Source organism: Protobothrops mucrosquamatus, unplaced genomic scaffold, assembly GCF_001527695.2.
Source record: "Protobothrops mucrosquamatus isolate PMUCROS unplaced genomic scaffold, P.Mucros_1.0 scaffold5092, whole genome shotgun sequence".
NCBI classification, from domain to species: domain Eukaryota; kingdom Metazoa; phylum Chordata; class Lepidosauria; order Squamata; family Viperidae; genus Protobothrops; species Protobothrops mucrosquamatus.
This window is the reverse complement of record NW_015390967.1, coordinates 20,397-30,856: the sequence shown is the minus strand read 5'-3', so window position 1 is coordinate 30,856 and position 10,460 is coordinate 20,397. Positions and strand designations below refer to the sequence as shown.

At 40.9% G+C, this 10,460-nt stretch overlaps 1 protein-coding gene across 1 annotated transcript; it reads left to right on the top strand.

The window, feature by feature from the left end:
- The first annotated feature begins 4,196 nt into the window (after positions 1–4,196).
- Positions 4,197–6,329, top strand: LRRN3 (leucine rich repeat neuronal 3). Its single transcript, XM_015828906.1, has one exon. The coding sequence runs from the start codon at positions 4,197–4,199 to the stop codon at positions 6,327–6,329; it is 2,133 nt and encodes a 710-aa protein (XP_015684392.1).
- Positions 6,330–10,460: the final 4,131 nt, after the last annotated feature.

Below are 10,460 nucleotides of genomic sequence, written 5' to 3'. Positions count from 1 at the left end.
TGCTCTTCTCTGTACTCTTTCTAGAGTCTCAACATCTTTTTTACATCGCGGTGACCAAAACTGGATGCAGTATTCCAAGTGTGGCCTTACCAAGGCATTGTAAAGTGGTATTAATACTTCACGTGATCTTGATTCTATCCCTCTGTTAATGCAGCCCAGCACTGTGTTGGCCTTTTTGGCAGCTGCAGCACACTGCTGGCTCATATTTAAGTGACTGTCCACTAGGACTCCGAGGTCCCTCTCACAGTTACTACTATTGAGAAAGGTACCCCCTATACCAGTGGTTCTCAACCTTTTTAATGCCACGACCCCAACCGGTCGTAAGTCGAGGACTAAACCGGTCGTAAGTCGAGGACTAAACCGGTCATAAGTTGAGGACTAAACCGGTCGTAAGTCGAGGACTACCCAACCGTTCTTAAGTCGAGGACTTTCCCTGCCCGGGAGCGCTGCGCATGCGTGGTTCCGCCCCCTGCGCCGGCCGAGGCGTAGCTGGCAAGCGGCAGAGACGGAGCAGGCCGACCACCAGCTGGCCCAGCTCAAGGGAGGTAAGGCACACGCCGGAAAAGGGGAAAAAATGGCGGACAGCCTTGCTTGGCGACCCCCGTGAAATGGTCGATCGACCCCAAATGGGGTCGCAACCCATAGGTTGAGAACCACTGGTCTAGTCGATCTCGTGATCCTCTGTTCTCTGGCAGTTCCTTCACTCTCTTGCTCAGATTTCTCTTTCTGTTCTCCTGTTTGTATAGTTGCTTCTTCAGTTGTTTCTTCTCTTTGTTTCTCTCCTCTTGCCGATGTTGGACCCCTTCATCTAAAAATGCTCGGTTTCTTTCATCAAAGTCTTCTGCTTTCCAGATTGAATCCAATTGGTATCTTGTATTATTCCAGTTAATTAAAATCCCTTCTGGCATTAACCATCTAAAATGTATGCCTTTTGCAATCAGCTTTGTAGTTAAAAAATGATAATGTCTTTGGGCATCTCTTACTCTCTTAGGTATCTGCTTTAAGACCATGATTTCTTTATTTTTGTATTGTAATGGCTCATCTCTAACTTTTCTCAGTATTTCATCTCTTGTTGTTTTCTTTATGAATCTCACATGCACTTCTCTGGGTAGTTTATATTTCCTTGTGTAGCTTGAGTTCATTTGAAATATTTCATCTATCTCCATTTGCATCTCTGCTCTGTCTGCTTTCAAAGCCTCTGCCAGAAGCTCAATGATCACAACTGCTGTATTTTCTTCTCTATCTTCAGGGATATTTTGAAATCTTAAGTAGTGTTCTGCCTTCTCCATTTCTAAGATCGCCACCACTCCTTCTAGATTTTGCTTTACTTGTTCTAATTTTTCATTTTCTTGCAATAGTATTTCTATTTTTTTATCAATATCATCTGATTTATTTTCTATTTTCTTAATTCTTTGTTCATTTTTAACAATCATTTGATGGTGAACTTCAAATTGTGTCTTTATATTCGAAATTTCTTCGCTTAATTTATCAAAATTATTTTTTGTCTCTTCATGATTTTTTTGGCATTGATTCTTGAATCAATTTTAATGTGGTTTGCATCTCATTTTGGGCAGTGCTTATTTTCTCACGCTGCAACATTGTTTCAATGAATCCCTGGGTTGTTGGGCTAGGTGTTCCAACAGAGGGTGCAGAGGAAGTCTTCTTCATAAGTCTGGTGATATTTGATGCACTCATTTTTCCAGCCAGCTATCTTAGGGTAAAATCCAAACTGTAAAAGGAGCCAACTACCTTAGGCTAAATCCAATATCTCAAGGAGAAAAAACAAAATGCAGCAGGCAAAGAAAAAAAGGGGGGGAAAGCCAACTATCTTAGGCTAAAATCCAACCAAGAAGAATGAGCCAACTAGTTTAGGCCAAATCCAACTCCTCCAGTCGGGTCTCAGATGTAAAGCATTCACTGTCTCCAAATAATTTCTGTTTTAGTTATATCCATAGTCAACAAATATAGCTATGAGAAGTCTTTTCAATTGTAGACTCACACAAAGGCAGGTGTTGTCTCAAGGTCAAATACTTTCAGAGTCTTTTATTGTTTAATAGTACTGTAATTTCTTCTTTCACCACTAGATGTCCTCGTGCACTATTTTATCAATATCTGGTTTTAAAAGATTATTACAAAGTTTTTCTTTTAAGGTTCTTTATACGTTATTTACCCTTGAGATTATATCTAAAAAAAATTTCCACCTCTTGTATATTAAGTAGTCTTTCTTTAAATCAATCTGAGTTCAATTTTTGAAAGTTCTTTTGTATTCCTTAAAAATCTTCCCCCTTTGTAATTGCTCGCCACCTTTAGATCTTAATCCTTCTGGAGTCTTTACTTTTTAGCTCTTCCCAGTCAGGGGATCAACATTTTAAGTCCAAAAGGAAAAGGAAAAAGCACTGGCTCACCCAGTTTCAGCACGCTGTTGACAATCAGCTGTTTGGCGGAGCACCGCGGCTCCTTGCTTTCCTTCCGGCTGGCGACGGCTTGCACTGCCTGAGCTCACCCGGCAGCCTTTCCTCCGTCCTTTCAGAGGGTTTCTTCAGTCTGTCTGGTCCAGGCTCCTGAGGCATCCCTCCTTCTTCGTTGCCCCTCCAGGGCAACTTTCCGACTCTTTAGGGTCACCAGGCAGAACGAAATTGGGCTGAGAAGCCAGAGCTCCGGCTTCTTCCACCTGTCTCATCAAACGCCAAACTAGAAGTCCTGAATAACTTTATTTTCCTTAGCACATTTTAATAGTAAATAATGAGATTAACCTTCTGGCATTAGCAAGGGTGACCATCCAAGGCCATCCTGGCCCTAAATATTATACTCCAGGCAAAACATTTATTATTTTTTTAGATTTGCATTTGAAATTATTATACTAAATTGAACTAATAAAGTACATCCTCTTCAAACTACCTTGCACAAAATAAAGGACCAATTTTAAAACTTTATCAATACAGAATATTATATACTCATCAACATCCTATCTAAATCGTTATTCCTGTACAATACTCCAAATCATAGGATTGAAACCTCTATACTTCCATTTCAAACTCTCTCAAAAATTTGGAATAATATAGCTTGATATTAATATTAGGTGTACTTACTCAGTTTTGATCAAATATGTGATCCAAATCTCATCTGCCCAATATATACATCATTGCCACCCACCTCACCACTATGGGCAATTTACAACAATAAAACATATTTTTTTAAATCACCTATGCAGCACTTCTTATCACGATGGTATTATCAGGATGCACAGAACATATTAAGCTTTTACTTACCTAATGTGAAACTTTCTAAACATGAACATGCCCTCCCCTCCAAAAAACTGTTGCTCTGTATGCATACACATTTACAGGAAGAATATCTAGCGCAGTCACGAATGTCTGGGGAAAAGGCAAATGATTTAACAATTTTAGCATTCTCATGTGTGCCAAAAGACTAGTCAGGATGGATTTGCATAATTCTCCTAGCTCTAAAATTGTGAACTTATATCTCTCTAACTGAAAACAAGGCCCAATTGTGATTTTCATCTGGATTATAAATTGCACTGTTGTATCACTGGAGAACATTCTTTAAAATTCAAGCCAAAATTTAATGTGAATTTGATGTAAATGCTTATGTTTCTACATTTGGAATTCCTCTCAATGTTCCTAATTACCCTATCCCAGTTACCACACAATTACTTCATTGACAATGTGTGTCCAGTTGTTTTAAGTTTAGAGAGTTGTGAGAATATAAATTATTATTAGTCTAAAAACCTTTTAACATTATAAAGAAAATACTACAGGCTATAATTTTAAATCAATAATAATAATATATAAACCTTCATTGCTATATTCATTGATAATATTAATTATTTTCTCTTTTATATTGTAGGTCATTTTTCCCTAAAGAAAAATGAAAAAAGACATAATGGAATTGAAAATGACTCCAGTTATATAAATAAGCTACTTTTTTTGATATCTCCTTCTGGATATATTTGATTTTGAAGAATCTATCCATGTGATGTAATATCATTTTCCAAAAATGCCTTTTAAATTGAGACAAAGTGATTGTAAGGATGCAGTGCATTTCCAAGAAGCAAAGGAACATTGCATTTCTGCAACATGCACCATTTGACAAATTCAAGTGATTGTCTTATCAAATGACCAACCCTTACTGTACATAAAAACTGTACAATTGCTTTTCTGAAATCCGGAGCTAAGATGAAGGACGTGTCAGTCAAAATTTACTTTTTACTTGGCCTAACTATCACTGCGCCAGTACAAGCTCTGAATAAGAAAACAGATTGCCCACAGTCATGTTCCTGCGAGATTCGGCCGTGGTTTACTCCTAGGTCAATATATATGGAGGCATCAACAATAGACTGCAATAATGTAGGCCTTTCTACTTTTCCATCTCAACTGCCTGCTAATACACAGGTACTACTTCTACAAGCAAACCATATTAAAAAAATTGAATATCCTCGGGAATTTCCTGTAAATCTTACTGGTTTGGATTTGTCCCAGAACGGTTTATCTACAGTGGCTACTATCGAACTTCAGAAGATAACTCAACTTCTTTCAGTATATCTGGAGGAAAATAAACTTACAGAATTGCCTGACAGATGTTTCTTTGGACTTAGTAATCTCCAAGAGCTTTACATTAATCACAATCTACTTTCTACAATTGCATCAGGGGCTTTCACAGGCCTTGATAGCCTTCTTAGGCTTCATCTCAATTCAAACAATCTGCAAATAATTAGCAGCAAATGGTTTGAAGCTATTTCAAATCTGGAGATTCTTATGATTGGAGAAAATCCAATAAGCAGAATTGAAGATATGAACTTTAAACCCCTTATAAATCTGAGGAGCCTGGTTTTAGCAGGTATAAATCTCACAGAAATACCAGATAATGCCTTGGCTGGTCTTGACAATTTAGAAAGCATCTCTTTTTATGAAAACAGATTAATTAAAGTGCCCCACAGAGCTCTTCAAAAGGCTACAAATCTTAAATTTTTGGATCTAAACAAAAATCCCATTAACAGAATACAAAGAGGGGATTTTTGCAACATGATACACCTGAAAGAATTGGGAATTAATAACATGCCTGAACTGATATCTATAGATAACCTCGCTGTTGAAAATTTGCCAGATTTGAGAAAAATAGAAGCAACCAATAATCCAAGGTTATCATATATACACCCTAATGCATTCTATCGCCTTCCGCGGCTGGAATCACTCATGCTCAATAGCAATGCACTGAGTGCGCTGTATCACAGTACAATTGAATCTTTACCCAATCTCAAGGAAATCAGCATACATAGCAACCCAATGCGTTGTGATTGTGTCATTCGATGGATTAATATGAATAAAACGAGCATCAGATTCATGGAGCCAGAGTCACTATTTTGTGTAGATCCTCCTGAATTCCAAGGCCAGAATGTCAGGATGGTTCATTTCAGGGAGATGATGGAAATTTGTCTTCCACTTATAGCCCCAGAAAGTTTTCCTGCAAACTTAAATTTAGAAACAGGTAGTTATGTTTCCTTACATTGCCGAGCTACTGCAGTTCCAGAACCTGAAGTATACTGGATTACTCCATCAGGACATAAGCTTTTACCCAATACTGTTTCTCTTAAGTATTATGTACATTCAGAAGGAACATTAGAGATCAGTGATATAACACAAAAAGAAAGTGGCTTATACACGTGCATAGCAAGTAATTTAGTTGGTGCAGATTTAAAATCCATTATGATTAATGTGGATAGTTCTTTTCCCCAGGAGAATTACAAGCCTTTCTCTATAACAGTAGAAGATATACGCTACGATTCCATATTAGTATCCTGGAAAGCAAATTCTAAAATTGTGAAATTTAACATTAGGTGGACTGTCTTTCCAAAAGATGGAAACTCCCTAACCTCTCAGAGTGTTCGAATTCCGTCACATCAAAAGGTCTATAATTTTACGCATCTCATACCATCAATGGAATATAAAATTTGTATAAACATCCCCACTATCCGGCTTCAGAATGCAAGACAGTGCATCAATGTTACAACAAAAGAATTAGATCCGGCAATGAGAAATTGTGAGAAGAGCAGCAGCAGCAGTACTACAGTTCTTTTCTGCCTTGGTTTTCTTTTAGGATTCTTTTGGGTTGCCACTCTCCTCAGTTGCATCTGTCATGAAATCAACTGTGATATAGGACACAGATTTTTCAGGAATGATCTGAAGAAACAATCCTTTTCTTTCAGTGAGCTTTATCCTCCTTTAATCAGCTCTTGGGATGCTGATAAAGAGAAAAGCACAGCCCTTGGAGTTCAGGCTACAGTTATAGAGGTTCCAACAAACATGTCATGAAAGTTAAGGTTATTGGACTTTATGCTTTAAGGTGGCAGCATCAATACTCTCTTCTATTGTGCTCAGTTAAAAGGTGAAAAATGATTCCTTTATGGAAACAGTGATTACAAATGGTAATTACAAATACAAATATTTACTGTTGTAGTCATTTTTTTTTACAAAGGAAACACCTGTCTTTGGAAGTTCTATACCAACCAAACTGTTTTCTAAGACTTTATATGTGACTTATTAAGTACTTCTAAGAGGTACTTAATGCTGTCTAAACAAGTAGATAAGATTTTTTCTGTATTTGTTGTTTTTTAATTACATGTAGAATAGTGGGACTGAATAAGGCCCTCCTCCTGTGTTGTATGATACACTTAGCCACGGGTTTTGCATAAACAAATAAAACTAGAATTGACCTGTGGTGTAATAAAATGAACAAATTCTGTAGAGTAGCCACAGTGAATATGTGAAACTTTTTTATGATAAAAAATACAACTTTTAATTACAATCAAAACAGTTTCAATATTTTTCTTTCTAAAGACATTATTCTGGAATATATTTTCCAATACATAATTTAATTCCTAATAGAGATATGTTTCTGAAGAAATGCACATGTTGTTTTTGAAAGCTTGTTTTAGATTATGCACTTGCAATGCGATCCTAAATATTCCTAAATAAGTTTGGAAAAGTTGCATTGTCTGGTCCATTAGCTGGACCGGGCAAATCAATTTTCACAAGGTAACAAAAACAATAATTGGAAGGAGATTTAATTTATAATACAAAATGTATGCAGCAGTCAAACTACTGTTTTAATGGACTTAAAATTATAATTAGCTGCGCACTGTCCTAATTCTATAGATCTTTACCCAAAAATGAAATCACTGTATTCAATTAGATTTGTTCCCAGCTGAAGTGTTTAGAAAATAATTTCACAGCCTAGGTGATTGCATCATAAAGTTCTAATATATCCCAAAAGTTGCTGGCAACCTACCATTGTGTGTATTTGTGTGTGGAAGAGGGTGGAAACTCTACTTTTTTTGTTAAAGACAATAAGGAAATGAATTTTAGGTCAGATGAACATTTCTCCAGTTCAGAATCAAATGAAACTGAATAAAGTCAGTGGTGAGAAAGAAGTAAAAGAGGTAAAAACAAAAAGATATAAAGCTACAAAATGGATCAAGGTGGAATTTTGGGATGCTTTAGGAACCTTTCATTCTTCCATTCTAGCAACACTGCATCCCATTTAGTGTTTTTCTAATGCCATAAAGCACCAGCCATGAATATGGTGGGAAAAGAGGCAGATTTTAAATTTAAAATCATCTTAATTTTAAGAAACAGACACCTTAAAAAAGCAGCAGCATTTGTTCAGCTTTCTGCAGAATCCTGAAAAGGTAAGTCTAAATGCTCTTGCTAAGTCTGCTTCCCTGTGAACTACAGATAAATTCTGTGCTTCTACTTCTGCAAATTCAGAAACACTTCCCCTATTCATTTCATAAATATGATCAATTGTACTATATTTTAGACTGGTGCTTAATCTTTATTTAGGAACTAAAATAACTGATATTCCTGGTTAAAGACGCTGAGCTTGTCAGATGGAGAACTGACAGCCCAGGTTTGAGACCTGAGCTCCGCACAACAGGATGAGCATGTTGGCCACATGATGACAGAAATTGTCTTTGGACAATGCTGGCTCGCTCATCCAAGAAACATTGATGAGCATTGTGCCCTAGAGTTGGAGACGACTGACAGGGAAACCTTTATCTTATATATAGCATTTAAAATGGAAAAAAAACCTTGTTGCTAAGGAACCTTCTCTCTAAATATATTGCACTAAATGACATAATAAGACAAAAGGAACAAAGCAGGTCAAATTGTTCCCAAATGCTATCAAACCAAAGAATAGAAACAAGCAGTTATTCTAGCCTGGTCCGCCCCTGTTCCCCTCGCACACCCGATGCACCTTAGCTCCGTCTCGGGCTGCCGGCACCAGCAGCTCGTGCAGGTCCATTAGGCTACCACCGCTGCCTGGAGCACCTGGCCCGCCCAGCACAAAGAAGGTGAAATGGCTGGCTAGCAAGCTCGAGTAGAGGTAGAGCACGCCCATGCCCAGCAAGCCAAAGACCACCCCGAGCGGGGAAAGCCAGATCTCCATCGGTGCCATGGCCCCCAGTCCCAGCTAGGCTTGTGTGCCTCCCTCCATCTCTGCTGGGCCTGGGTGGCCATGATGCCGATGGGGATCCGGCTTTCCCTGCTCGGAGTGGCCTTTTGCCTGCTGGCCCTGGGCGTGCTCTACCACCTCTTAAGCAGGGCTTCCTAGCTGACTGCTTCACCTCCTTCGTTCTGGGCAGGCGTGCAGCTCTGGGCAGTGGCCTAATGGACCTACGTGAGTGGCTGGTGGTCGTGGTAGGTATTGAGGAGGTGTGCGAGGGGAGCGGAGAAAAAAACCCTGATCCCACGTAAGGTGGATTATTTTCTCTGCCATACTTTTAAAACTTTCTTTAACGTTTACTTGCTGGCAGCAAAAAGCCTCGGAGAGCAGAGAGCCCCGCCCCAATATCCCACGTAAGGAGGCTTTTCTCCTCTCTCCTTGGCTTTTTGCTCCCAGACAGTCTGGTAGCAGACAGCCAAAGGGAGTGGAGAAAAAAACACTGATCCCATGTAAGGGGCAGGATTTTCTCTGCCATACTTTTAAAACTTTCTTTAAAGTTTACTTGCTACAGAATGTGGATCCTTCCCATTCTACTGCATCAAGTAAAACAGTCTTGCAGCGAACATCGAGTGGAGAAAAAAAAATCCAATCTCAGGTAAGGTGGAGTATTTTCACTTATCAGGAGCAGGGGAAAAAAACGTTTTTTTTTAGATGCCAGACTAGCATGCATTTACGTGCATCCAACCGCCTTGCTTGCTGCAAAGCCAGAGTGCAGCAAGGAAGGAAGGGATTGGAGGCACGTGAATGCACGCTAGTCTGGCCGTTTTTGAGCCGGTTCTCCGAACTCTAAATTAGGTACCAGTTCTATGGAATGAATCCCACCACTGGGGTGGGGGTTGTGTGGGGTTGTTACTGACGGGCGGTAAGATGGTAAGTTCAAGGAGGCCATCATATTCCATTCAGCCATGGGTTGGCTTTTCTGTGATACAACTCTTGTGTTTTAAAAAATGGTTTAAAGGTCAGGGGAAAAAATGCAGTGAGAATGAGAAGTGCCCCACCGCCAGCCACTACTTTCCCCGCCCGCACCCCAATGGAGCACTCCATCGCCGCCACTGCTCCGACCCACCCCTCACATCCTGCTCCCACCGGCCCGACCCACCCCTCGCAGAGCGCCCTTTCACACTCTGCTTGCAGGGTGCTGTCCACCGTTTCTTTTGATTTCCCTTCTTGCTACCGGATATTTTCCATCCATTCCTATGAGTCAGGGCTTTGGGTGGAGATCAGACACCTGAACCCACCAGGCCCGCCCACTGGGCCCGCCGCCCCACACTGACCATGACCGCCAGCCAGCGCTGCCTCTCCTGCGATCTCCCCTGTGGCTGGGACACAGCCAAGTTTGCCGCCGCCAGCACCATCCTGTCCTCACCCAGCGCCAGGAAGGAGAAGACTCACTGGAGGACAGTGGCCATTTGGAGGCACTGCTGGAGCAGCAGGCACAGTGGGGCAAACCGCAACTACATGACCAGTGCAACGGGGTCGGGCTACTACAGGTTGACCACCAAATGCAGCTGCAGCTTATCACGGAAGGACGAGCTCCTCCTCCGCCGCGAGGCCCCGCCCTGCCCACTCGTAAGCGAGGCACGTCTCCACTGCTGCGCAGAGGGAAGGGGCACCTCTCCAACGGTGGCTCCAGGCTGGCTGGCCTTAGGCCAGTGTTGGTGAACTTTTAGAGACCACGTGTGCTGGGGCGATGGTGCCTGCCCACAGAGAGGGCTCCGCGTGCCGCTTTTGACACATGTTGTTAGATCGCGCAGGCAGTAAGACACGAGTCGAGTGACAGTCAGCTCTCGGTTTATTGGCAAGGCATAAAGTAAATCCGGACTGGCATCTGGGCCAGGGGAGCCCTCTTTTATGGGATTCCCCTGGCTTGTAATCACACAATTCCATTGGCTGGTAAGACCCCGTTGCTAGTTAGCCAACCAGCAATGGGCATGAAA

Bases quoted from the DNA above. Each gene is read 5' to 3' on its own strand.
- LRRN3 (XM_015828906.1), top strand. From the start codon at position 4,197: ATGAAGGACGTGTCAGTCAAAATTTACTTTTTACTTGGCCTAACTATC.